Source organism: Planococcus citri, chromosome 4, assembly GCF_950023065.1.
Source record: "Planococcus citri chromosome 4, ihPlaCitr1.1, whole genome shotgun sequence".
Classification (NCBI taxonomy): Eukaryota; Metazoa; Arthropoda; class Insecta; order Hemiptera; family Pseudococcidae; genus Planococcus; species Planococcus citri.
The window spans coordinates 38,320,480-38,344,263 of NC_088680.1; the positions used below are offsets into that span (position 1 = coordinate 38,320,480).

Consider the following 23,784-nt stretch of genomic DNA (forward strand, 5'->3'; position numbering starts at 1 on the left):
ATTTTTAGAAGGATACTGCCCCAGGTGCAGGTTAAAATAATTGAACGCGTACCTACCTAGTTCGTTGTTTTGTAAAAATAGAACTATGCTTTTAAAATTTTAAGAACTACTCGTATCTACTATAGTATACCTACGTTTACATAGGTGTAGCACGATAGCTTTACCTTCGTCAAATATTTAGAGCTATTTCATTTCTCTAGTGATTCGTTAACGATCAAACAAGTTACTTTCCTTTAATTTGCAATGTATCTGTACTTACCTAGACAGGAATCTAGAACGTTTCAGATGCTCAAAAAGAATTAGGTACCTACCTACTTTAAAACTTTAAAAAAAAACGATAGGTAACAGAAGTGCAATGATAGGTGTGGTTTATGTACATCGAGTTTGAGAAGGGAATGATCAGAAAGAGTCCATCACTGTCACTGATCAAGATGACGCTATAAATAAATAGAAACTGGATAGTGGATTTCAAAAAAAAATCAGAAAGATTTTGACCAAATTCAGGAAAAACCTTCATCACGTGTTGAAAATCACCTCAAAAAAATTTTAGCTCCAGAAATACCCTTGGAAAGGGACATATAGATCCTCAAAGAGAGAGCATTTTTGAAAAAAATCGTTTTTTTCGTTTTAGCCCCTTTACCCAACCTGCTTTCGAAAAAATGGCTCAGCTTCGAAGGATGATAAGTGAGATTCTGTGTCGATCCAGATTATTTCAAAATCCAAGACCATTTTTAAGGTTCTGAGAAATCGAATGTTTGTTTCAATCCTATCATCCAAAGCTCCGTTGAATTCATTCGCAAAAAAACACCTCAAAAATATGAACATTGCATTCCTAAGTATAAAAATTTGCAAATTAGTTACGGATGGTTGTTTGACATGTTCTCACAAAATAATATGCAAGAATCTGGAAATATTTTTGGAGTTCCGGACGCAAACTAATCCTACGATAGGAGTTCATTTAAAAACATGGATTTACAATTCGACTCATCACACCCAAGTATACTTACTTATAGCTTAATATTATATTAGAGTAATAGGCTACTTCACCTAACAACCAGTCGTTTGCACTTCGAGATATAATCAAACGCAAAATATTAATAGCTTGTTTTAAAACCGTTAACGACTTGGCACTTGGTTCGATATAAAAATTTGCCACTTCTCTCTTTCTCACCATCTCTACGTATCTTTCTCCAACACATCTTGCGTATATAACTACATACTTACACAGGATTGGGAATCAAATTTTCAAGATGCGTATGCACGTAACGAACAAGTCGTTTAAGGAAATGGGTTTTTATGAATGTACATTGGTGACTTTCCAAAACATCTTATCGTTGGCAAATTTGTCTTCTTAATGCCCGATGAAATCACGTGTTATAGCGTTAAGTGGATGGAGATGACGGTAATCCGTTTTTCACATCTTTATCAACAGTGGCAAACTGTACCTACTTAACTATGGGCGAGGGCGAGAAAAACCATTGATAATGTTTGTACGAGATGTTTTACCCAGGCATTAATCTCTGTTCAGGCGACGAGGTGGTTTCCTATAGGTAATCATTAAAATGAAATTTTCAACATTCAAAAAAGTACCTACCTACTAATAAGTATGCAACATTCAAAAAAGTACCAATTGGTAATTTGGTAGGTATGTGAGATTTGAAAATTATTACACTTTGATTTGGATCTACAAAAGTACGAGGAACTTTTCTAAAATTTACCACATTCGGTAATTATAAAAATGAATTTGTATTTTTGCCAATTTTTGACAATTCTGACCAAAAAAAAAACTTTTGAGATTTTTTGAGAAAAAATAAGTAGTTTATGTTTTTGGATTTTTTTGCGAAAATGCCCAATTTTTAGAAATTTTTAGCAAGAAACGAGCTTTTTCAACAACTTTGAAGAAGGTGAGATTTGATACTATTTTAGAATTTTTGGCAAAAAATACACTCAAAAAGTAGGTTAGGTAGAGATTTGGAAAAAATAGATTTTCAAAAAAAATGTTAAAACATAGAAAATAAGTAACTCGTTGATAAATAATAAGATTTTTTCAATAATTCAAAAAAAAATCAATTTAGACTTCAGACATCATGTTTTTTGGTTTTCATTTCTTTTCCACGAATCCACAATGGAAAATAAAAATAGAAAAAAAAGAAAATCGAATTATTACATAGTGATTGTGAGTATTCGAATTGTTTCCGAATTTTTGCAGCTTTTCTTTTTCACAAACGTTTATAAAAATGTTGACGAAGGACGAATATTCGTAAATACAAAATAATCATAATAATTTGTTGTTGAAAATTCGAATCGTTGAATGTTGAATAGGTACTATAAGGTAAGTATTACATTTCATTCATATTCTGTTGATGATGAGCCTACAACTTCCAAACTTTGCAGTTGCTGAGTAAATAATAATTTAAAAAAAAAAAAGATTTGAAACTGTGACGTTTGCTTGATATGTTTTCTGACTTCACCAATAGAAGCTGATAATTTACAGGAGAAATACTTCTCTTTAAGCGGCACCAGATGGCGCTATATCTAGGAGTTGAAAATTTTTTATTTTATTTTTATTTTTGAGTGTTTTAGACTAGGTTTTAGATTATTACACCCTACGTGAGGAGCTTTATATTGAGTTTGCTAGGTTTTGTTTTTTAATTAAAGCGACAAATTTTTCTATTTCGCTGGAGAAATCTAAAATCGCACTGGAGTCTCCTAAATGGGCTAAAGAAAATACCAAAATAGTGATTCGGTTAAGGGGAGTTTATGTTATTTTCAGAACACTAATCTTTGATTTTTCCAATTTAAATTTTTTAAATGTCGAAAATGGTCGATTTTGAATTTTTAAAATTTTATCAAAATCGAGAATTCAATTTGGGCAGTTGAGATTTTGATTTCAGGGGTTTCAGATCTTTCACGCTCCAAAATCGTGGTCTTGTTCGAAATGCAGCAGGTACCTTAAGAGATTCTTAAGATTTATGTTTTTTGAAATTATCAAAACGATTGCCCCTTCAAGTGTCAAAATAAGCAGCCTTTTTTAAAATTTTTATGAAGAATTTAGTTTTTTTTTATAGCCATTTTTTTCTAAGCACATGTAGGTACCTAAATTAACTTTTCATTTTTTTTTCAGTCGCGCACTACAGTACCTACTCGTCTTCCTGTGCACCTAATTAAACTACAACAAGTGATAGGTATTCAATTCACTACGAATCATTACGATTTCTAAGAACAGAAACCACGATGATTCTGATTTATTCAACCCATACCTATTTCCATAAACAGAAATTCTAAACTAATGAATATCTTTTTTTTTTTTAATCTACGATCGATTTATTCATGAAACACCAATCGACGTGCGTTTCTTAGAATCATTTTGAAAATAAGTATCTGTATTTTGTATGTGAATACTTGGGTAGGTAAAAAAACAAACCTTGTGAGAATGATCAAAACTGCTACTCGCAGAATAATTTTTAAAAAATATGTATTTTAAATACCGAACATCTCAACGTGATTAAGCTAAAATAATTCAGTAAGGTAGGTAGTTACTTAAATCGAATGCTTTTGCAAGGTTTATATTTTCATTTCACATATAAGTGCATATACATATTATGTTCGATAGAAAATTTTCGGTGTTTTACTTTCTACAATTTTATGTTTTGATCATTGTTAATGAATTGATGCTGGAAAGATAATTTTTTGTATGGAAAAAAAGAAAAAGGTGTACCTAGGTACCTAAATATTTCGTGAAAAATGAATTATTCGATGTAAATAACATCATTCACCAAAAATGAGATCATCGATTATTGTTTTAGTTCAAATTGGATATTTTGTCACTCAACTCGTTCTGTTCGTTCATAAAATTGCACTTGAATTGTTTAATTCCTGCTTGAAGTAGGTATTCTGTTGAACTTTTCTCATGAAACTGCAGAAGAGTGATTGTGGATGTTTCTCATTTCGAGGTTAGCTTTACAGTTGACTACCAGACCAATGAACTTGCTGTGTAGATGCCTCGCTGATGCAATTTTAATACTGGAAATTCGTTCTTTTACTGCTGAACATTAATTGAGTATTTATTTTTCTCTTAATTTCTAATTCGGTACAAGTTGAGAATGTATTGCAATTGCACTTATAACACCTGATTAGGTAGCTATAACTTACCCATTTCATGCAGTACGGTGATTGTGCATTTGTAACAATGTAATAGTCTCCGACGGTATTCTTTTGTTTGAAAGTGTCTAATCCTAAATGCGCTGTTGTATAACTGAAAAAAAAAATGAGTAAAGTAAGTCGGCTTTTTCAGTGGGAAGGAACCCATGAATAACAAACTATAGCCTACCGTGAATTATTCATTTCCCGAAATCCGACAAAAACACAATCGATATTTTTAATTGATTCGATAAAATACTCAACAGATTTGCCATGAGAGCAAGCATATCTATAAAGAATATCTGAAAAGAACAACATATTAAATAAATAACTGTCAAGCCAGTCAATAGGTAATCGGTATGAAGAATTATTATTGTATGGAAATTGGGTCTACTGCACCTAAAGACTTAACGAAAGATCTGCAACCACGTTGAATCTTACCACCATTAATATAAAAATCTACATGACCTGAAAATCATGAAATATAATTAAAGAGGACACAAAAGCGCAAGTATCACTACCTCTATTTGCAAGTTTTATGTTATAGGTAAATTTCTTCTCTATAGTGTTCTGGGTTTGGGATAGTTACAAATAGATCATCCTACCAACGGAATCAGGTAAACCAAAACCATGGTCTATGGTGTTAGTATGAACAACATCAACATATCGTGCATCATTTTTGGATAGTCGGTGTTCTGTATTATTTTCGAAATATTTTCTAGCTGGATCTAATCCTAAGAAAAGAAAATTTGATTACATTTTCCTTCAACGTAATTTTCTTTGTATCCTTGAATGGTTCTCAAGAAGGTACCTACCTGTTATTCGATGAATTCCAGGTATTCCTTTGCCCACGATTCCAAAAAGATGAGCTCCCAAACTAAATCCAATTAAATGAATCCTGGAAGCTTTAACTCTGTGATGCTCAATCAAGTTGGTAATGAAGCTAAAATACATCATTGATTTTTAATACCTTTAGGCCATATGGTGGTGAGAGATTGTCTAGAATAAGTACCTAGTCCAAGTAGGTAAGTATAGCTTACTCGACCAACATCTTTGCAACTTTTATCATATTCTTAACAGCTTTAGAATAAATAGTAATCAAAGCTCCAGCACCCCAGTTGACCGTAACGATGACCACATTCTTCTAAAAAACACAATTCTCACGAATTAATTAAATTGAATTATTCGTTTGCAAACTATAGTGGCATAAAAACTGAAATTTCAGATCACTTACCCGGGCAAGATATGCTTCAGCCATATCTTTCACCCAAAATTCATCGCCATCGGATAAAAATCCATGAGTAATGAATACAATTTCTTTTTTGAAGATTGAACGCGGTAATCCGGATACTGATTGATTGCTGCTTAGAGAGAGATGAACTTCTTCTTGTTTAGAATTTTTACTGTGGAACATTACATGAAAATGTACATATTAGTGAGGTAGGTAGTAAAACACGAGTAGACATATTTGATGATACGTTGAAAGAAAATTGATTTGAAAAAGAAATTACCGTTACCGGTATATTATTGTAAGAGAAACTTCCATTTTGTCCATCTTCACTGTATTCCATATTGCTTTGGCAGCATATTTGACTGGAGTTAAAAAGTCCCTTGGTTTTCTAGGTAGAATTTTAGCAACGGAGGTTCCATTTTGTAAACCTGAATTTATTTTGAAATATCAGATTTTTCATCTTCTGCATGATTAGCTAGGTACCTACCTAAGCCCTAAGCATCTAAGCATACTAAGTATAAGAATGATCGTTCTACTTTTTTTTTTTTTTTTTTTTTTTTTAGTAAAAATGTTGTTTTCTTAATTCAAAAAAAAAAATGATTCGAATCAGATACAATGTTACAATACAGAAAACAGCCTTCACCCACCATTTTTTATTCTAAAATCGTTTTAAGAAAAAAATGTTAGATATTCTTTTTTAAATTTATGAATTTTATTATAAAAATACAACATTTCTGGCGTTTCTTCATTCAACTTTTCAATTATAAAAAAAACAAGCACAATAGCTTTTCTCGAATAACAACTCTAATAAAATTTTATAGAAATTTATAGGAGGCAACTACCTAGGTAGTAAATAAATTTATAATTAGATAGGTGGATATATTCACTTACTCATAAGAATCATGAGAATCGCAGTGAGCTTGATGAATTTAATAATCATATTTTGTAAAGTAATGAAATACCATCGTGAATTATGATAAAATATCACCGAGCACAGCCAATTTATCAAACTATGTATCACGAAATATTACGACGAGTTTTCTTAAATTTCACAACTTCTATCATCTAAATCATTCTATCACGGCATTACTGGTTCAATTTATTTGTCTTCGGGACAAAATTGTGTGAATAAGTAAAATTTTCGTAAGAACTGATAAGTAAATATTGCGATCATTTTAACATTTTTTTTTATTGATCTAATTTTCTTGTGATAATTTTCAGATGTGAGTGGGGCACTATTTTCAATAGATACATATCTTAATTATTCCAATTGATTAAAGCATCTCATTTCTCGATAAATTCAAAAAATGCAGATAGATAGGTATCTATCTATGGACTTATTGACTTTGATATGTACTAGTACTTCGATTCAAAATTACAATTATTAGTAGGTACTGAAGGGTACCTAGGTATGTACATTATGAGTAGGTAGGTGTCTATGCAGATGTGTATTGCGTATTTATTACCAACAGAGGTAGTGTTTACGATTAATGTGTACTATCTTTAAAATGATCTCTAATTGATACTTACATATTTTTAATTACTCACAACAAAAATTCTCAAACTATATCAGATAGATAATATTGTGTTTCGTATTGAGTAAACTTGAATAACGCAATTAAATACTTTTTAAATAATAACTTAGAAAAGTTTTCTTGGCGAAGATGTTTCAAAAATGAATTAATAAACGTTTATATGTATGTAGATAGGTAAGTACACCAATTCTACGATGTCTGTGCTAATTGACTGGTCATATATTCCGTAGTGCTCGGATCATTTTCTGAAATACATGAAAAAAAAGTATTAGGTATTTTGTGTATAAGCCCATTGTGCATGCAGTGGTTCCATTTCATTAGAGTATTTTGTTTAAACTTAAATAGGTATATATGCGTAGATATTTGCTTACTGCAGTATTGAGGAACAAGATTTGTAGTGACGTAAAACTTTCCACGAGCTGGATATAATGAAGTTTCTAATCCCATTGGAGAACAATTTTCTAAAGAACATGAAGGAACTAAATTTCCCAAAAGAGGTTGCAATTGACCAAAAGTCACAATACTGAAATATACGATATGATTCAAAAAAAAGTATGGACAGATATTCTTTTTTTATAATTGAAAAGATAGGTAGGTTAGGTACTCGTATATGTATTTCTTACTTAAAAACTGCGCTAACTAAACCTCTTTTACGACCCCACATTACGCAATTAGGGTTTTCAATTGCTTCTATAAAATATTCTATTGATTTAGAATGAGAACAGCTGAGCAATTCTGTAATTACTGAAAAAAAACACACACACAAAATTAGACAGAGGTGAAAACGAGCAATAGTAATCTAAATCATGTTGTAAGTCCCACATCTCTAAAAGCATGGCGAGGGGGTGTTTTTTTCAAGTATTCCCTCCTAATCCTTAATAAATGGAGGTGTTTGAGACAAAAATTTATATACCTACTCTTTTTCAAAAAAAATTTTGTATGAAAAAAAGTAGGTGGGTTCTGAAAATAAATAACTTGTGAGCAATTAAAATTTTATCGACTATTTAAAAGTCTTTATAAAGGAAATGATAAGGACAATTGAGGAGGTGGATAGCAAAACGCAATAACTCCAAAATTACGAAAATTGAGTTTGACATCTATCCTTATGTAAAATTCAACGGGCAATCCATTCCCGGTGTCAGATTTTGTCCATCAGTTGAATATCATAGCGCAATCGAGGAAAACAAGTCTGATTTTAGAGCTAAATGCATTAAAAAATGAGATTTTGTTTGCAAAACGCAATAACTCCACTACTTTTTATACATTTCAGTTGCGCAGATGTGGTAACACTGTTTTTTTTTCATCGGGTGGGTACTGAAAATCGTTGGGTAGGAGTTGCTTAAAAAAATGGTGCTTTCGTTGCCACTCTCTGAATGCCATATCACACACAGGAATTGTTTGAATTTCGCATTCCAGTTTTTTAATTGTTTTTTATCGAAAATTCTCGATTAAACATAAGTTTTTTTTCTATAATTTTTCCATTTTTTCAAATAAAAAATACGTTTTTTTGCAGAAAAACACCAAAAAAAAAATTTGCGTTCAAAACGCAATAACTTTTTTTTCTTTTCCTCACTGTGCTTACCCAGGTGACCGAAATTTCGAAATTGAGTGGAAATTTTATTTGTGGCACCTTCCCCTTTCATTTGACACCAATTTCGGAACTCGACCCCCCACCCTTCCCCTCCTGACAATTTTTCCTAATTTCCCCCAAAAAAAACAACAAAAATGGAGTTATTGCGTTTTGCTATCCACCTCCTCAATTTGTGTCAGATAAAAAACAAACTACAATTTTCTTTTTTATATTTGGAACAAAAATTAATTCTTCAAAAATTCTCAGGCTATACTCACATTCTACCGGCAATCTAGCAATAGTCAATGGAGTTGGAAATTGTTGAAAAACTTGCACCGAATCAGCAGCACAAGATGGTTGATGGACTCCGCCATTAATATAGAAATCGACATCTCCTATATGTTTATTTAAAATTCATCATAATTTTTAAATTTATTTTCGACCTGCTATTTACCTACTTCCACATAAGATATTGAAACGAGATAAATTTAAACACGAACCAAAATCTGTGACAAAACCTAATCCAAAGGTTGGTACTGTAGGTTTACCGTTGGTGTGGTAGGTATCGACAAAAGAGGCATCTCCTTTCATTAGTCTAACTTGTGGATCAGCTCCTTCGAATCCAATTTGAGCAGCGTCCAGAGCTGTATAATTAAATAACCAAAATAATATTTTTATGGCTCAAATAAATTACGTTAACATGATAAATACAAAATTGAATTAGGCTACGTAAAATGTAGATAATGTCTACCTGTAATTCGATAAATTCCAGGTACATTTTTACCCATATATCCAGCTATATGGGCACCCAAACTATGGCCAATAATATGAACACTGTCCGGATCTACTCCTTCGTAATAGACTAGATAATTCAGGAACCTAGAACCATATCGATAAATGTCAAAAGATTAGGTACATGTAGGTATTACTTACATTGCATTCGGTCAATTCTTATGGTCTCAAAAATGTAGATATTTAAATTACATAAATATGTTAGAAAAATATTTACAAGTTAGATACCAATATACGTAGGTACCTGCTCATAATGACTCCGACAACTCTGGTATTTGCGGCGACTTGTAAATAATTAGCATTCTTTGCCCCACCACCCCAATCTACAAGGAATATATTCGCATCGATCTGTCAAAATGCCATGTGATAGGTACATTAAACATTATCGTTAATAGGCGCATATGCATTAGCATAACATAAGATTCATTTAACAAACCCTGGATAAATATGCCATTGCCATTTCCGTCATCCATGAGCTCTCTATACTCGCTGTAAATCCATGTATGATAAATGCTGTTATAGATCTGAATGGGTTGAAATCTAAATATCTTAATAAAGAGCTGTCCATCGTAAAAGGGTCGATTGGGATCAGATTTTGATTCATCCTGAAACAATACGTACCTATAGGTAAGTAAAATTACTCTTAGCTAGGTACCTTATAGGTATACCCAATTTAATCTTAATTATACCTAGTCATTAAATAAACAGTAACGTTGATCTGTTCGGGTGACCACGGAGGTGGAAAAGGTCTGAGTATAGCGACCCATGGAGAATCTTGCGAAAAACATCCAATTCTATCGTAACACACACCGTTGAACTCGTTTTGCGAGCTGGGATTAAAAATTTGCCCATTGATTTCTGAAAATAGATTCTCCTAAGCATCTTGATCCATCTCATTACAAACTTATTTCACTAAGTACGATCTATAGGTAGGTACGTTATGGGCTTACCTTGGCTTAAAATCGTTATGCAAATAATTCCAAGTTTTGGCAAATACCACCATATCATAGCTCACGACTGATAATCTTCGAATAACAATTATCACTTACATATTGTCTACACATAATTCGAATGTGTGATATATCGTAACGATACCAGGTACCCATACGAAAATATTGCTATGTTTTTGCGTTTGAAGACTCTAATTACCAGTAATAAAAATTAAAATAATAACGTCACCGTTTTGTATACATCAATTCGTGACAATCATCGAGTCAATAATTTTAATCGTGGGCTATGGTGAATAGAGAACTACATACATAGGTACACGAGATAGGTACCTTATGTGATCCACTGTGAGATAGGTAGGTAGGTGTAGGTGTAATAATAATGAGAAATATGTTTTGTTTACAGCAAGCCATGTTTATTTGAAAAAAACACACTAACCCATATAAGTAATAAATTCAAACTCAATGATTTACAAATACATACTCGTAAGATAATTTATCCAGAAGAAAAATTCTAATTACCTACTCGACTATTCGAGTAATTTATGTACATAGAGATCTTTTGATTGTCTATAGTCTTCACATTCAAAATTCTTAATCAATAGACGAATTTCGCAACGGAGTTATCAAGGGTCGTCCTGCGAAATCCTGCAACTCACGAACATTAGTACTCAAAAAAGTACCATTTGTTGACCTCAACCTTCTGAACGCTTCCAACTACAATAGGTACGATTAAAAATAAAGAATTATCGTCGCGTGATAAACATTTAAGAAAAATAGTAACCTTGACATTACGCAGATAAACTTATATATTTTATTTAAACATACCTGTCTCATTGAAATATGAAAAGGTTGTGAACAAATGATCCATGTAACACATTCGGAAAATGGAGGAGTCGTTAATGAGCCAGGAAAAGCGTAATAAGTACGTTGTTGAAAAATATCTTTCATGAAAAGGAATTCAGTCTTGAATGAAGATCTTGTCGAGGTTCCTGGTTGAGTGACATCGGATAATTTCGAGATTAAATATTTCAAATCGGCGTTATCAACGTTTTTTGAGGTGAACTGAAAGAATAAAACAGAGACGTAGGTAAATATTTTTACTCTTAGAAAATCAAAATGAATGATCTGAAGATAGTGGAGTCTTGAGGGACTTTCATGTGCACAGCTGTCTCCTAATGATTATTCGAGTTAATTTTGCCTCATGTCCCATAATTACGATTTTTATGGGTACCTACTTATGGTTTCTGGTTTCAAGATCAAAGAAGTTGATAAGATGAGATGACAAAATAGGCAAAAATAACTGACAAATTGGTTTTCAAAATTTTAAAATTTTCAGGAAGCGTAATAATAAATAATCTCCCCCCCCCCCCACTTGAAAGCCTCATTATTGGATGGGTCCTCTTTACCTTACTTTCTTTTTTGGAAAGTTGAAAAGAGGGCTGAAAAAAAATTATAAAAATTTAAGCACTCTGACTTGAACAATCGGATTTTAGATTTTTGAATTTACGATAAGAATTGAAAAAAAATTTTTTTTAAATAAATTTTTAATGATGATAGTTAATTATAATAAATCCTCCTCCCCTTCCCCTCAAAAAAGTCAAACAATTACACCAACTAAATTTTTTCCTTACACTTTAATAGGTATTATCAATTATTACGTAGATATCAAGAATTTTTTTAAATAAGTATTTTTTTTTCGTTTCTTACCGCACAATTTTTTTTGAATGACCCCCCCCCCCGTCTTCCAGTTGGCTCAGCTCTGTGCGTAAATCCCTTTCCTCTCCTCCCTCTCGCTGGCTTCTTATGCAGCTCAAGACCCCCATAGTCCATAATAATATGATTCTGTCAGTTTATTAGAATGAAAAAAATTGAATTTGGCAAGTTTTTACGAAATTTTGAAAAATGTTGGATTACATGGGGCCTTTTTGCCCTCACATATTGTAAGTCTTTGTGGAATCAAAATTATTCTTCGACACTCTTATTACAAAATTTTTATGTTTCAAGGTCAAAAAGTCAATCATGCCAGAATTTTGTTATCTTCATTTCAATTTTGAAATATTTCCCTCGTCCTCGTAACAACTTCTCCTATTGTATTTTTTTAAAGCAAATAAGGTAAATCGGTTTACCTATTGGAAGCGATATAATTTGAACTTTCAAAATAAGGACCATTTCAATAAGTATTAAGTATGCCTACCTCTCCAAAAAATGCAACCACTGCTACGCCATCGGGATGATTAACAGCTTCTTCTAAGCTGCCGTAGTTTTCGTTATAAAAAACAACATGAACTTCGGTGGGAAAACTGGAATAAAAATAAAAAACATTCTCTCAGTAAGAATTACCTATATTGATCAATGAACATCGATCGAAATTCTCAATCAATGTGAATTCGAAATAATTTACCCTTTGCCATCGAGCAAGTGTTCGCTTCCACGTTGATCTGGTGGGCCCCAATGAAAGTGCAATTGCTCAAATATGTATTTCTCATCAATTAAAGGACCTCCAGTCATATATGGTCTATCGTCCACTTCATGAGGGAGTAAAACTTCCACTAAAGGATTGAAAAAAGTCAATAAGTAGGTACCTAACTGATCATGATAGTAAGATCTATATATGGGTACACTGAGAAAAAAAACTTACAGTAGTATCCTGTGTTCTCAATACGTATCATTTCCTTTGACGAATGCCAAGGGAAATGTATCCTCAGAGGATCTAATTTTCTACGCTTTACGTTAGCTAAGGATATATTGACAGGTGATTGTATTCTATAAGGAAAAATATACTTCGAATGTGGCCACATCCGTGATTGTACACTTTCTGTGTAAAAAAGAACCAATAAAACAACGCGCGATTATTTTACAGGTTTAAAAAAAAATTAAATTAAAGAAGCAAGTGCATGGGTATACTCATACGGATATTCTCGTATTACCTGGACTCCATCCTGGAATATTGTAACACTCGTTTAAATCAATAAATATCACCACCAGTAACAAGACGAATAAAAAAGTATTCATTTTATTGACGATAAAAATTAACAAACTATAATGCGTAAACGGAACACACAAATTTTCCAGTTGGATGGCAAACGAATTACTGATGAAAAGCGTGTTAATTTGTATAGCTTAGGTATAGCTTAATTGCCGGATTTCTTATACTATTTTGGTGTACAATGATAGTGTTGAGAGTGTAAAGGTCATTAGATAATTCGTTTTTTTTTCGTTTTAAATTTGGAAATGAATAGATAGGTACTTATGGTACGTCTACATACGACTATGTTAAATCATTTTGAGAATGTATTTTACTACTGGGGACGCACAGTTTGAGTAATTTTTGTCGAGGTTGACAATTTTCATCAATATGTGCGGGGGGTGCACAGTTTGAGTCGTATTTTCGTCGAGGTTGAAATGCAGGGGTGCACAGTTTGAGTCATTTCCGTCGAAGTTGAAAAACTTAGCAATAGGTATCATTACCTATTTGTGTAAAAAAAAATTGATCGTGAGTTGTAAAACAATATATTGGCCATAGTATGCACAATTGAACATTAGGTAGATATGTACTTACCACTCACAAAGTTCATTGAATAATAGATATATCTGTAACCTAGATACTTGATTTTCAGAAATGGCTTAGAAAAAGATTCCCAGAGTTACAGCTGCCCCAAAGTTTTGGAGTATTTTTTTTTTTTTTGAAAAACATTACAATGCCTACATGAAATTAACTATAATCTGATTTTCCTTATTCGGACGGTGTTATCATCGGTCGACCAGAAAAATCTTGTAAAGCACGAATTGTTGGTTCCAAATTTTGAGTCGTTTTTCCTCGTAACTTTCTAAAGGACTCCAGCTGTGAAAACAAACACAGTTGAAAACTGACTGAATGAATTTATGTAATTTTTGCTACTTAAATACCTAGTCCATTAGATTAGCAGAAGAAAAGTGGCGAAAGGGAAAGTGAAAAGAATGGTTCATGGTGTCTTCCAGTTCTCAATTTTGAGAAAAGTAGAAGCCTGGGGCGCGAGACGTCAAGGTTCAAAGTTTCAAAAAATGAAAAAAATGATAGATATTGAACTCCGCGTTCTCAAGTCAACATATTCTTACGCCACAATTTTTTCATGATTTTTCAATTTTTCATAAGAGGGAGGGGGTGGAAGGGCCTTCCGGGGTAGAATCCAAAAAACAAGTGAATATTCAAACCTAACGTTTTTGAATAGCAAAAAAACAAAAACAAAGTGCCCCACGTCGTTTCCAATTTTTTGATATTTTGGCCATCAGGACATTGTGAGGTGAAAAATGGAATGAAGTCAGGACGAAAAAATAAGTCAAAATTCGAACTTGAAGCCTTCAATTCATCAACAATCAATATAAGTTTACCATTTTACTTATACCTAGTGGTTTTTTTCCTTATCATAGTTGGAAGCATAATTGTGTTTCCAAGAAATGTTGACATTTAATTTTGAAAATAAGGTTGTAAAAATTGATCAGAATGCCACAAAATCGAAAAAAAGGAATGAAAATCACACTTGGCTCATTGTTCATCACATTTTTGATTTAGATTTAATCGCTCGAAAGAAGGAACGAAGAATTAAAAAATTGAAAAATCATAAATATTCTCTCTTACTTGCGCTGATGAAATAGCAAACGGTTCCGGATAAATAAACCACGTCACACATTCTGAATATGGAGGAGTTGTTAATGATCCAGGATAAGAATAATACGAATGTCGTTTGAAAATATTTCTCAGAAATTTGAACTCGTTGTCGAATGAACCTTCAGTTTTTTTCACTGGCTCAATAATCATTGACAATTTTTCAACTAATTTTTTCAATTCAGGGTTATCAGAGTCACCAAGTGTGAGCTGCAAAAAAAATCGATTTTGGTGTTTTATTTGCAAATAAGACATTTGCCCTTAAAAGATTGAAAGGTTTTTAGTTGGGTATAGGTATCTTACCTTTCCAAAAAATGCGGCCACTGCTAACCCATCAGCATGGTTGATTGCTTCTTGAAAACTTCCATAAATTTCGTGATAATAAACGAGATGAGCTTCGATGGAAAAACTTGAACAAATTAAGCATATTTTCTCAATAGACTATTATAAGGAAAACACCTACAATTTAAAAACTCTTGCATGCAGGGGTATCACCTTTACCATTTTCCAGAAATCAAATGTTCGCTACCACATGAGTTGTTTTCTGCCCAATGGAAATGCATTTGTTGAAATAAATATCTTCCATCTAATAATGGACCTCCAGTCAAGTATGGCCCATCTTGTACAGCGACACGAGAAGGTGACATTTCAACTAAACATCATCAGTAAAAAAAAAAAATGAACATCTTCATAACCTACAATTTTTAAAAATCTACCTAGGTATAGGTATAATAATTTTGCATAAACTTACCACTAAATTTATCTCCTGTATTCTCGATGGATAACATCCCTTCGGATGAATTTGATGGAAAATGAATTTCCAGAGGAGCCAATATCCTGTACTGCACTTTTTCTATGCTAATATTGATAGGTGACTGTATTCTATAAGGAAATATGTATTTGGCATAGGGCCATATTCGAGATTGAGTGAACCCTACAAAGTTATTAAAGCGTATAATTATGCAATCCTAATAGAGAATGAGTGAATCCACCTTAAGTTGATAGTGAAAAAATATATGGTACTCAATACTCATAGTAAGTATTTAATTTCTTACCTGTGGTATTTTCATTTGGCATATGACTATGAGAACATTTAATTGAACTCATAATCAACAGAAATCCGGGCACAAACAATGCAGATTTTATCATGATTGTATTTCACCAATTTAAAAAAAAACCATAAAGCCCACTTACACTTACCTAGTCATTAAAATTTCAATTTAATTGAAAATAACACCACTTACGGTTTAAAAGTTCCCAAAATAAACACACGTGATTGATTTATTTTGTTCAACTGCAGATGGAAAATTCGATTGAAGCATACCTACGTTTCCAAACTGCATTAAGTCCATTTTCAAGGTTTCGGAGGTTGCAACGCCATCTAGCATGAAGTCGCAGCCCAAAATGGCTAATTTTTTGATTAGTATATTGTGCCAAAGAGTCTTGGTTACAACATATCAAAAAATCAGCCAATTTGGACCATTTCTACGTTTCCAAACTGTACCAATACCATGAATTTTGTACCTATCAATAATATTTTTTTAGACTTAGTGCGGTTTGGAAACGTATGCTTCAATTAGTTCAATTAAGATTACGAGTAGGTACCTATGCATCTTGCAAAACCTAATAATTAAAAGTAAGTAGCAAAAATGCTACTTAATATATGCAAATGCATTTGATACAACATAACAATATTGCACTTTGATCTCATGATCTGGCAGGTACCTAACTACCTATCTCAAAAACATAATATAAAAATTATCTACATAGTATTAGATAGCATTGATATCAATGAGAAGTTCACGGTCAAGTAGGTATTGCTTATTGAAGTTGGTTTATCATAAAACGGAAATTATTCACGATGAATTAAATACCAGGTAAACATTTATTTTTTTTTTATTTTTTCTAATTTAAAGATCAAGATCAGAAATATTACATAATTATAATGTAGCATTTAAATCAAACACCACTGCTGAATGAAATCTCTTGGAAAAATTTAAACTTTTTCACATTAGATGGAGTTATGACTGGTCGATTAGAGAATTTTTGTCTTTCTCGATCGTTATGATTCAAATTATGGCCATCTTTTGCTTTCAATGTCCTAAACGCTTCCAGCTGTAGAAATAAATACGGATATTAGCTATTGTCATTTGTTATTTACCAATAAATGGGCATCAAATATTTCCAAGAATTTATACTTGTCTCGATGAAATGTCAAAAGGTTCTGGACAAATGATCCATGTCACACATTCGGAATACGGGTCAGTTGTCAAAGATCCGGGGAAAGAGAAATACGTTTTTTGCTTGAATATAACGTCCAAAAATCTGAACTCTTTATTAAACGAACCGCTGGTTTTACTTTCAGGTTCGGTGACTTTTGAAAATTCTTGAATCAAGTATTTCAAATCTGGATTATCGGAGTCATCAGCGCTGAGCTGAAAGTAAATTCAGGTGCGATTATTATCCTGATTGCTTTAAAACAATTCAGATAGGTATTAGGAAATGTAGATTTTAAAAAAATGTTCCTCGAGTCTTACGTCTCCGAAAAATGTAAGCACAGCTACACCGTCAGGATGATTACATGCTTCTTCAAAGCTACCATAAATTTCGTAATAGTAAACAACATGAACTTCTGTAGAGTAGCTGAAACGATCAAAACAAGATAAATTAATTATATCCTGCAGTAGACGCATCAAACTTTTTGTCACGATGATGAATAGGATAGGAATTCAATAAATGGATCAGTTTAATTATTATATTAACTCACCATCTGCCAGCAAGCAAATGCTCACTACCGCAGTATAGATCTTCGCTCCAATGAAAATGTAATTGCTCAAATATGTATCTAGCATTGTACAAAGGACCTCCAGATATAAATGGTCTTTCTTCTACCTCATGAGGTAACAAAACCTCAACTGTAGATATGTCAAAAAAAAAAAAAGGTTAAATTTACTCTAACTTGGATTACAAAACTTTTCATTTATTATTGTGGAAGAAAATCTGCTTAGGCTGCATTCTTAAATTTTTTCCCTCAAAAAAATCGGTAAGTAGGAAAGTAAGTATGTAGGTATCATTTTTTTCAATGAAAAAAATTTCAGCTCTCTCCATTCTCTTAAAATTAAAAAATAATCGTTTCCTATATTTTTTTTTTTTCGTTTATTAGGTACCTATGTACTATTAAAATGAACTCAGATTTATTGGAAACAATAAATGAAAATCCCAAATCATCAGTATTTTGTAAAGTTCGGAAAAATTTTCTTTTCTCATTCGAGAAATCTGATAATTTATCCTTGAACGACGAACGTTAACCACCCAGTAGGCTGTTTAGCATATCGAACTTTCATGAAAATATTTTTCCATATTTTTTTCCACTTGAGTCAACAGATTTACAACTCAATAGAAAACCAAAAACAAGTCTGCGCGAAAACCTGGTGCGTGATCACCACCATAATTTATAATCAAAAAAATATTTGCTCATGAGCGTGCTATAGGCATCAACAGATTTTTACCTACCTATTGTAGAGACATCAATACTTTTGTTTCCTATCAGTAAAATCAATCACATATGTAAATCGTAGAAGTATTTTCAAAAATTACTGTTATTGATTGGTCGAAAGTTTGAGACGATTTTGCTGCTGCTGTATTTGATTGATGAGCGCAAAAACCACTTTTCTATCGAGCATAAATTTCTCCGAACAAGGTACGAATGCAATTATCTCGTATGGTTTAAAAAGGAACACTTCAACTTACGATAATATCCGGTATTCTCGATAGATACCATTTCTTCGGATGAATTCCAAGGGAAATGTATCGCCAAAGGTGGCAGATCTCTTTCCTGGGCTTTAGCTAAGGTGATATCCACCGGAGATTGCAAACGATATGGGAAAATATACTTATACTTTGGCCAAATCTGAGACTCCACCAATCCTATGCGAAATAAGCCGGAGAATACTGGTTAACATAAGTATCAGCTCTTTTCTAACTCGAAGTATTCCTAAAAGGAAAAATAAAATTGGAGAGTAACCTACCAGGATGCCAGTTTGGAACTTCGAAACATTCGCTTAAATCGAATACCACCAACAATGTCGCTAGCAATAGTGGATACGTTTTCATTCTATAGAAAAATCAACTACCTATATCTAATAGTAAACGGAATATAAAAATTTTCCAGTTGGCTGGCAAAATAATTATTATAGGATGGAAAGCGTGTTTATCAGTATTTCCTATTTCCGATGAGAATTCTATCGCCTAAGGTGTAAAGGTAGGCTTATTTAAATAATTATACGTCGATTTTTTTTGGGTAATTTTAGCTAAAATTTGTGATTAGGCAAGGCCATGTTTCTCATGATGTGATTGCTGATTGAGATACGCGTAGGTACACCACCCTAAATTCCCGAACAAAAAAAAAATTATTAGGCTCATAACTCACCCTAGAAACTATAATAATTCGTAATAAAACTTACTCGAAAGATGACAACTGCTGATGCTGAACCTTCAGCAAAAAAAACAGCACAATGAAAGTATTCTTTCTAGTTTAAAAACACCAGATAGAAAAGCTTCGCAACTGTATAAATAATTGCTATAGATAGATAGGTATCTCTTGAGCGCGTATGTTAAACACGTCAAAATTCTAGTTAATATAGCTGAAAAAAATGACGCCGAATAATGTGGCATTAATGAAAATAAATTTGACAAGGCATCGCGTTGATGATATGAATAATTTATTCCTGGCGAATAATTCTTTAACAATAAATGTCAATTTATTTAATTTTTTCACCATTAGTATTTGTTCAAGCGGTACAGTTTACGATCCAAGTACATGTGAATATCGGCGAATAACCCATAGATGCGTTCCGCAGTAACTATGCGTTTAATGTATACCGTTTCTCTTTATCTCTCAATTCTTTTTGAAGTGAAAAACTTCAAAGATGCAGTGACATGTGTGATACGCGAATAACAAATGGCGATGGAAAATTTGCAAATGCTAAACTGCACTTTGAACTCAATTAATATCAACGAATGCGATCAGTGGTGTCTAAAATGGAAAATGGATACATTACAAACAATGCAACGTGCAGATCTTAATCGACTACAACCTTATGGCTACCTAAGAAAAAACCTAGTAACAAAAAATCGTAATAAAACGGTAACAAATAGGTATGAATTATGGAATCAAGGCACAATTTACGCTGATGGTAGAACTTTGTAGTTTGTACAGATTTAAGATTCCTTGAGGATAGAGTAAATTTTCGAACTGTTTCATTGATTCGATTTCGTTGGCAGTCTTGGAGTATTGACGGAATCCTGGTTTCAAAAATCCGATATCGATCTCAGCCCTGACACTTTCTCTGTGTTCAGAGGTCCATTTGAAAATAAACGTTTCGACGAAATTCAAGAACTCGGCGTTAGAATCTTTGAAGGAAACGTTCAAACGAATATTTCCATCACCTACAAAAAAAAAAAAAAAAAATGATTACAATAAAAAATACTGCAATAATAAAAGAAATTTTTAAAAAAATGAAGATTATAATTATGAAGACGATCGTCAGCAGCTCTTCTAAAACATCAACTCGCCTTCGAAAAATTTCGCAATTGAAGCGTCTCTAATCTCCCACAATACCTGTGACGTTATTTTCATCAAAAACGAAAAACGAAAAAAAAACGATATTTTTCAGGTTCATGGAAATATAAAGTTAAACAAAAATTTTATATCAATAAACGAAATGGATTTTGTTTTTTCTTTGTTATCAATTTTTTTTCTTCAAACACTGGAAATAGACAACAAATAGGTCTCAAAAATGCAGAAAAATGGGCCTGCAACTTCAAAAAAACAAGAAAACTTTTAGAATATTATTATTATTATAGGGGATAAATTATCAATTATCTGCATATATTTTTCATGTTTTCAATTTTGTTTCAATGTTGCTCTTTTCCTAACATTTTTTTAAAAAATCACTGAAATCGGCAAAATTTGAGGAAAATAATATGAATAACGAAAAAAAAATTGAGCAAAACGAAAACTAAATTTTTCCAAAAACCAAAACAAAAAGATTTCGTTTTCACAATGCTGATAAAGTGATAATTTTACAACTGTACCTAGTTTACACAGCAATATGTCAAATACTAAAATAAATTTCATACGGATTCATTATACCTACTCATACGAGTATTTGAATCAGTACTAGATTTCAAGCTTTTCATCATATCATTTTCTTTGTGGGTTTTTGAAAAATGAAGATATTGATACTTCTTCTGTGTTTGAAAATCCATTTCCAGGCGATCGGTTCAATTGTTTTCTTGATTTTTTCATCATACTTCGAATATCATGAAGGTTTCCATCGCCTTAAAAAAAATGCAAAATCCTAAACTAATGAAATGATTCGAATTAGAGAAAACCAACAACACAACAGGAAAGTTACATACCTAAATGACCATATCCGCAAATTCTATTGACGTAATTTAGATCTTTCTAACGTTCACATTTCACGGTAACAAACTTCGTATCCTTCGGAACCGATGAATAAATGTTTCAAATGGTAACCTGTATTGTCTTACTATAAAACTCATAAAACACACGTTATAATTCCAGTTCTTTTATATATTTGTATTCGTATGTATTTTAATTTGAAGGTCGTACATAAGAAAATTTTTGACTGGGACGTGTATGTAGTATACTTAAAATTGAAATATGTATTCCTCAATTCGCGTCAAGATAAGGTTTATTCTTGTTTATATGTGAATGACCGGTCTCAAATGATGATTAGCGTCAACAAATTAACGTTTCAATAAATTTCCCTTGAGCTTCCAAGAGTTAAATGAGAAGCGTGAAAATAAAATTAATAATTTTATTAACAAAACAATTACGCTTTAAAAAGCGAAAAATAGAAAAATTATAAAATTTCAACATCGCTAAGGTACAGTTTACCACTTCGTCTTACACGGGAACGACGATAAACATTTTCGTTAATGAGATTTGAACTAGCAACAGTGATGGGAAATATTCAACTTCATCTTTTCATCAGTCTGGTAATTTTTCAATATATTTGAGTCATGATTATTCGCTTTCTTTATATTTAATTAGTTCTTTACTGATTAAATCCGGGATCTCGACAGCTAACCATGGACCAAGCTGGAAAACATCATGATACACATTAATACCATTAGATGATACGAGTATCTACATGGTGCTGGCAACTACATACGTAATAAAATACGTGTTTGTAACTTACTCCTAAAGCCATTGCATGAGCGATTCCAAATTTAGGTACGTTTTTAGCCCATAACGGTTTGAAATGATCGGATAAACAAATTTTACCACCTCTATACATTTTAGCAGTTTTACCATCTAGTTCCGGTATCGCGATCTCTGGAGCTGTAGCAGGAAACGTAATTGGAATCTGTGAAATAGTAAAATCATTAAGAGTTTGAAGAATGAAATGAGATCTTTTACATAGTGAATGTTGTTCCTTACATCGAACTCGACGTCGAATTCATATTTCATTTGATTATGGTAATACCAGCATTTACCAAACCATCTGGTTCCATCACTGTTCGATTCTAACCTGAACCAGTCATTATCAGCTGCTTTGTTGTTTTGAACGTACTGAAAAATCAAAGCTACGTCAGTGAGTAAACTAAAATGAGAATGAAACTAGCGAATAAAAGAGTAAATTAGAGAAACCTGTATTAGAGCTTGATATTCTTCTTTCAATCGCTGAGGCCATAGATCTTTATCCCGAGGACCGGCTTTTGTTTTCAACAGTGGTATCGAACTCAAAGTTTTTTTTGCTGATTCGTCCATCTTTCAATACAATAGTGAACTTCTATCAATTAATTAATTATATAACTCAAGAAATTAATTTTTGTCTACGTGTTTATTTATGAATGATATATGATAACAATAATTTTTGATAACAAAAAATGTGCAAAAAATTGGCTGAAAATTTTGTCAATTCGGACTTCCACGTTCCCCAGAGGGCGCTAGCATTCGTGGTACGTGATTGGTCAGTGATATTCTGTGCTCTTAGGTGCTTATCAAAACGGGACTTTATATCACAAACTTCGGCGATTTCAAATTCGATGTTATATTTCCATTATTTCACATTGAATAAAACTAAATTTACGTATAGAGAATTGCTTTGCGATCGTGCTATCGAGTAAATGTTGTGGTGAATTAAAATAACACTTGCAAAGAACTTTAAATTCATTTAATCGTGCAACTTTGTTTCATCCTTCTAAGCTCACTAAAACACTGTAACTCGAGGTAATATTCATTATTCACAACATATAAATATAACGATACTAGAAGTCATATATTAATCAAAAACACTAAAAAAAAAACCACGAAATTTACGAAATTAATGAAATATCGTTGAAAATTAATATGAGAATGAAATCGCCGAAGTTTGTGATAAAAAGTCCCGTTTTGAAATGTAAACAACAAGAGCACAGAAATATCAACAGCCAATCAGAATGCGCGACGGTATCGCCCTCTGGGGAACGTGGAAGTCCGATCCAAATGTAAATAGGCAAGAAATAAAGTACCTACTTTTCGAGATTCCGTCAAACCGTAATTACGACGTAATTCTTCGCAAAAAGTTTCCGTACAGTCGGCATGTATTACGTCACTTGTTGCACAAGTTGCACGTTGGATCTTCATTGTTTGGAAATGGAAAAGATAAAAGAAGGAATAAGGAATGGCAAAATCGTAAAATTGTGTAACAAATAACAATCTAAAGTATTGCCCATTTCACGAACTTTTGAATTAGAATGAATCAGTTTTCTTTTCATTTTACATAAAAAATTGAATATTCTGCTGTGTGTTCTCGGAAGTCTTGCACCTTTTCAATTTCTTCCCCACTCCTTCAACCAGATTTGAGATGAGATTTCAGAAAGCACGTGAACGCTGTCAAACCAAACAAAAC

General features: G+C 32.5%; 5 protein-coding genes across 7 annotated transcripts; all 5 read right to left on the reverse strand.

Annotated features, from left to right (window-relative positions):
- Positions 1-3,458: 3,458 nt before the first annotated feature.
- On the reverse strand, positions 3,459-6,509 carry LOC135844029 (lipase member I-like). Of its 3 annotated transcripts, none has more exons than XM_065362103.1 (10): positions 6,263-6,509; positions 5,658-5,799; positions 5,375-5,543; positions 5,181-5,284; positions 4,956-5,083; positions 4,746-4,874; positions 4,540-4,608; positions 4,331-4,442; positions 4,153-4,255; positions 3,459-4,042 (listed from the first exon to the last, which is right to left on the reverse strand). In XM_065362103.1, the coding sequence occupies exons 1-10, from the start codon at positions 6,309-6,311 to the stop codon at positions 4,040-4,042; spliced, it is 1,008 nt and encodes a 335-aa protein (XP_065218175.1). In that variant the 5' UTR covers positions 6,312-6,509; the 3' UTR covers positions 3,459-4,039. The 3 variants fall into 3 exon arrangements, with proteins under 3 accessions (XP_065218175.1, XP_065218174.1, XP_065218176.1); XM_065362102.1 differs by having other exon boundaries at positions 3,459-4,045; XM_065362104.1 differs by lacking the exon at positions 6,263-6,509 and having other exon boundaries at positions 3,459-4,045; positions 5,652-5,784.
- Positions 6,510-6,800: 291 nt separating this feature from the next.
- Positions 6,801-10,566, reverse strand: LOC135844026 (pancreatic triacylglycerol lipase-like). Its single transcript, XM_065362101.1, has 10 exons — positions 10,219-10,566; positions 9,958-10,126; positions 9,705-9,873; positions 9,513-9,616; positions 9,228-9,355; positions 8,977-9,120; positions 8,755-8,871; positions 7,530-7,650; positions 7,278-7,429; positions 6,801-7,151 (listed from the first exon to the last, which is right to left on the reverse strand). The coding sequence occupies exons 1-10, from the start codon at positions 10,274-10,276 to the stop codon at positions 7,096-7,098; spliced, it is 1,218 nt and encodes a 405-aa protein (XP_065218173.1). The 5' UTR covers positions 10,277-10,566; the 3' UTR covers positions 6,801-7,095.
- A 43-nt stretch (positions 10,567-10,609) lies between these two features.
- LOC135844030 (carbonic anhydrase 2-like) lies at positions 10,610-13,911 on the reverse strand. The gene is made up of 7 exons (XM_065362106.1): positions 13,778-13,911; positions 13,146-13,686; positions 12,857-13,033; positions 12,620-12,767; positions 12,413-12,518; positions 11,044-11,280; positions 10,610-10,932 (listed from the first exon to the last, which is right to left on the reverse strand). The coding sequence occupies exons 2-7, from the start codon at positions 13,228-13,230 to the stop codon at positions 10,810-10,812; spliced, it is 876 nt and encodes a 291-aa protein (XP_065218178.1). The 5' UTR covers positions 13,231-13,686; positions 13,778-13,911; the 3' UTR covers positions 10,610-10,809.
- Positions 13,713-21,549, reverse strand: LOC135845167 (uncharacterized). Its single transcript, XM_065363631.1, has 14 exons — positions 21,284-21,549; positions 21,019-21,202; positions 19,324-20,308; positions 18,889-19,245; positions 18,611-18,811; positions 17,628-17,775; positions 17,398-17,503; positions 17,059-17,295; positions 16,822-16,975; positions 15,612-15,794; positions 15,362-15,512; positions 15,164-15,269; positions 14,834-15,070; positions 13,713-14,059 (listed from the first exon to the last, which is right to left on the reverse strand). The coding sequence occupies exons 4-14, from the start codon at positions 18,971-18,973 to the stop codon at positions 13,952-13,954; spliced, it is 1,716 nt and encodes a 571-aa protein (XP_065219703.1). The 5' UTR covers positions 18,974-19,245; positions 19,324-20,308; positions 21,019-21,202; positions 21,284-21,549; the 3' UTR covers positions 13,713-13,951.
- A 142-nt stretch (positions 21,550-21,691) lies between these two features.
- LOC135844031 (ubiquitin-fold modifier-conjugating enzyme 1-like) lies at positions 21,692-22,809 on the reverse strand. Its single transcript, XM_065362107.1, has 4 exons — positions 22,542-22,809; positions 22,332-22,463; positions 22,090-22,257; positions 21,692-21,989 (listed from the first exon to the last, which is right to left on the reverse strand). The coding sequence occupies exons 1-4, from the start codon at positions 22,659-22,661 to the stop codon at positions 21,915-21,917; spliced, it is 495 nt and encodes a 164-aa protein (XP_065218179.1). The 5' UTR covers positions 22,662-22,809; the 3' UTR covers positions 21,692-21,914.
- Positions 22,810-23,784: the final 975 nt, after the last annotated feature.

Excerpts from the sequence above, each read along its gene's own strand:
- LOC135844029 (XM_065362102.1), bottom strand. The coding sequence starts at position 6,311 with ATGATTATTAAATTCATCAAGCTCACTGCGATTCTCATGATTCTTATG. Across the intron at positions 5,084-5,180 it reads GTTGCAAAGATGTTGGTCGA|CTTCATTACCAACTTGATTG; the intron begins GTAAGCTATACT and ends GATGTATTTTAG. Across the intron at positions 4,609-4,745 it reads TGGTTTACCTGATTCCGTTG|GTCATGTAGATTTTTATATT; the intron begins GTAGGATGATCT and ends CATGATTTTCAG.
- LOC135844026 (XM_065362101.1), bottom strand. The coding sequence starts at position 10,276 with ATGATATGGTGGTATTTGCCAAAACTTGGAATTATTTGCATAACGATT. Across the intron at positions 9,874-9,957 it reads ACTGTTTATTTAATGACTAG|GATGAATCAAAATCTGATCC; the intron begins GTATAATTAAGA and ends GTATTGTTTCAG. Across the intron at positions 7,430-7,529 it reads TTAGTTAGCGCAGTTTTTAA|TATTGTGACTTTTGGTCAAT; the intron begins GTAAGAAATACA and ends CGTATATTTCAG.
- LOC135844030 (XM_065362106.1), bottom strand. The coding sequence starts at position 13,230 with ATGAATACTTTTTTATTCGTCTTGTTACTGGTGGTGATATTTATTGAT. Across the intron at positions 13,034-13,145 it reads TATTCCAGGATGGAGTCCAG|AAAGTGTACAATCACGGATG; the intron begins GTAATACGAGAA and ends TTTTTTACACAG. Across the intron at positions 11,281-12,412 it reads TGGTTGCATTTTTTGGAGAG|TTCACCTCAAAAAACGTTGA; the intron begins GTAGGCATACTT and ends TTATTCTTTCAG.
- LOC135845167 (XM_065363631.1), bottom strand. The coding sequence starts at position 18,973 with ATGAAAACGTATCCACTATTGCTAGCGACATTGTTGGTGGTATTCGAT. Across the intron at positions 17,504-17,627 it reads CATTTGCTTGCTGGCAGATG|CTACTCTACAGAAGTTCATG; the intron begins GTGAGTTAATAT and ends TGATCGTTTCAG. Across the intron at positions 15,270-15,361 it reads CATTTGATTTCTGGAAAATG|TTTTTCCATCGAAGCTCATC; the intron begins GTAAAGGTGATA and ends AATTTGTTCAAG.
- LOC135844031 (XM_065362107.1), bottom strand. The coding sequence starts at position 22,661 with ATGGACGAATCAGCAAAAAAAACTTTGAGTTCGATACCACTGTTGAAA. Across the intron at positions 22,258-22,331 it reads AATTCGACGTCGAGTTCGAT|ATTCCAATTACGTTTCCTGC; the intron begins GTAAGGAACAAC and ends ACTATTTCACAG. Across the intron at positions 21,990-22,089 it reads CTCATGCAATGGCTTTAGGA|CTTGGTCCATGGTTAGCTGT; the intron begins GTAAGTTACAAA and ends GATGTTTTCCAG.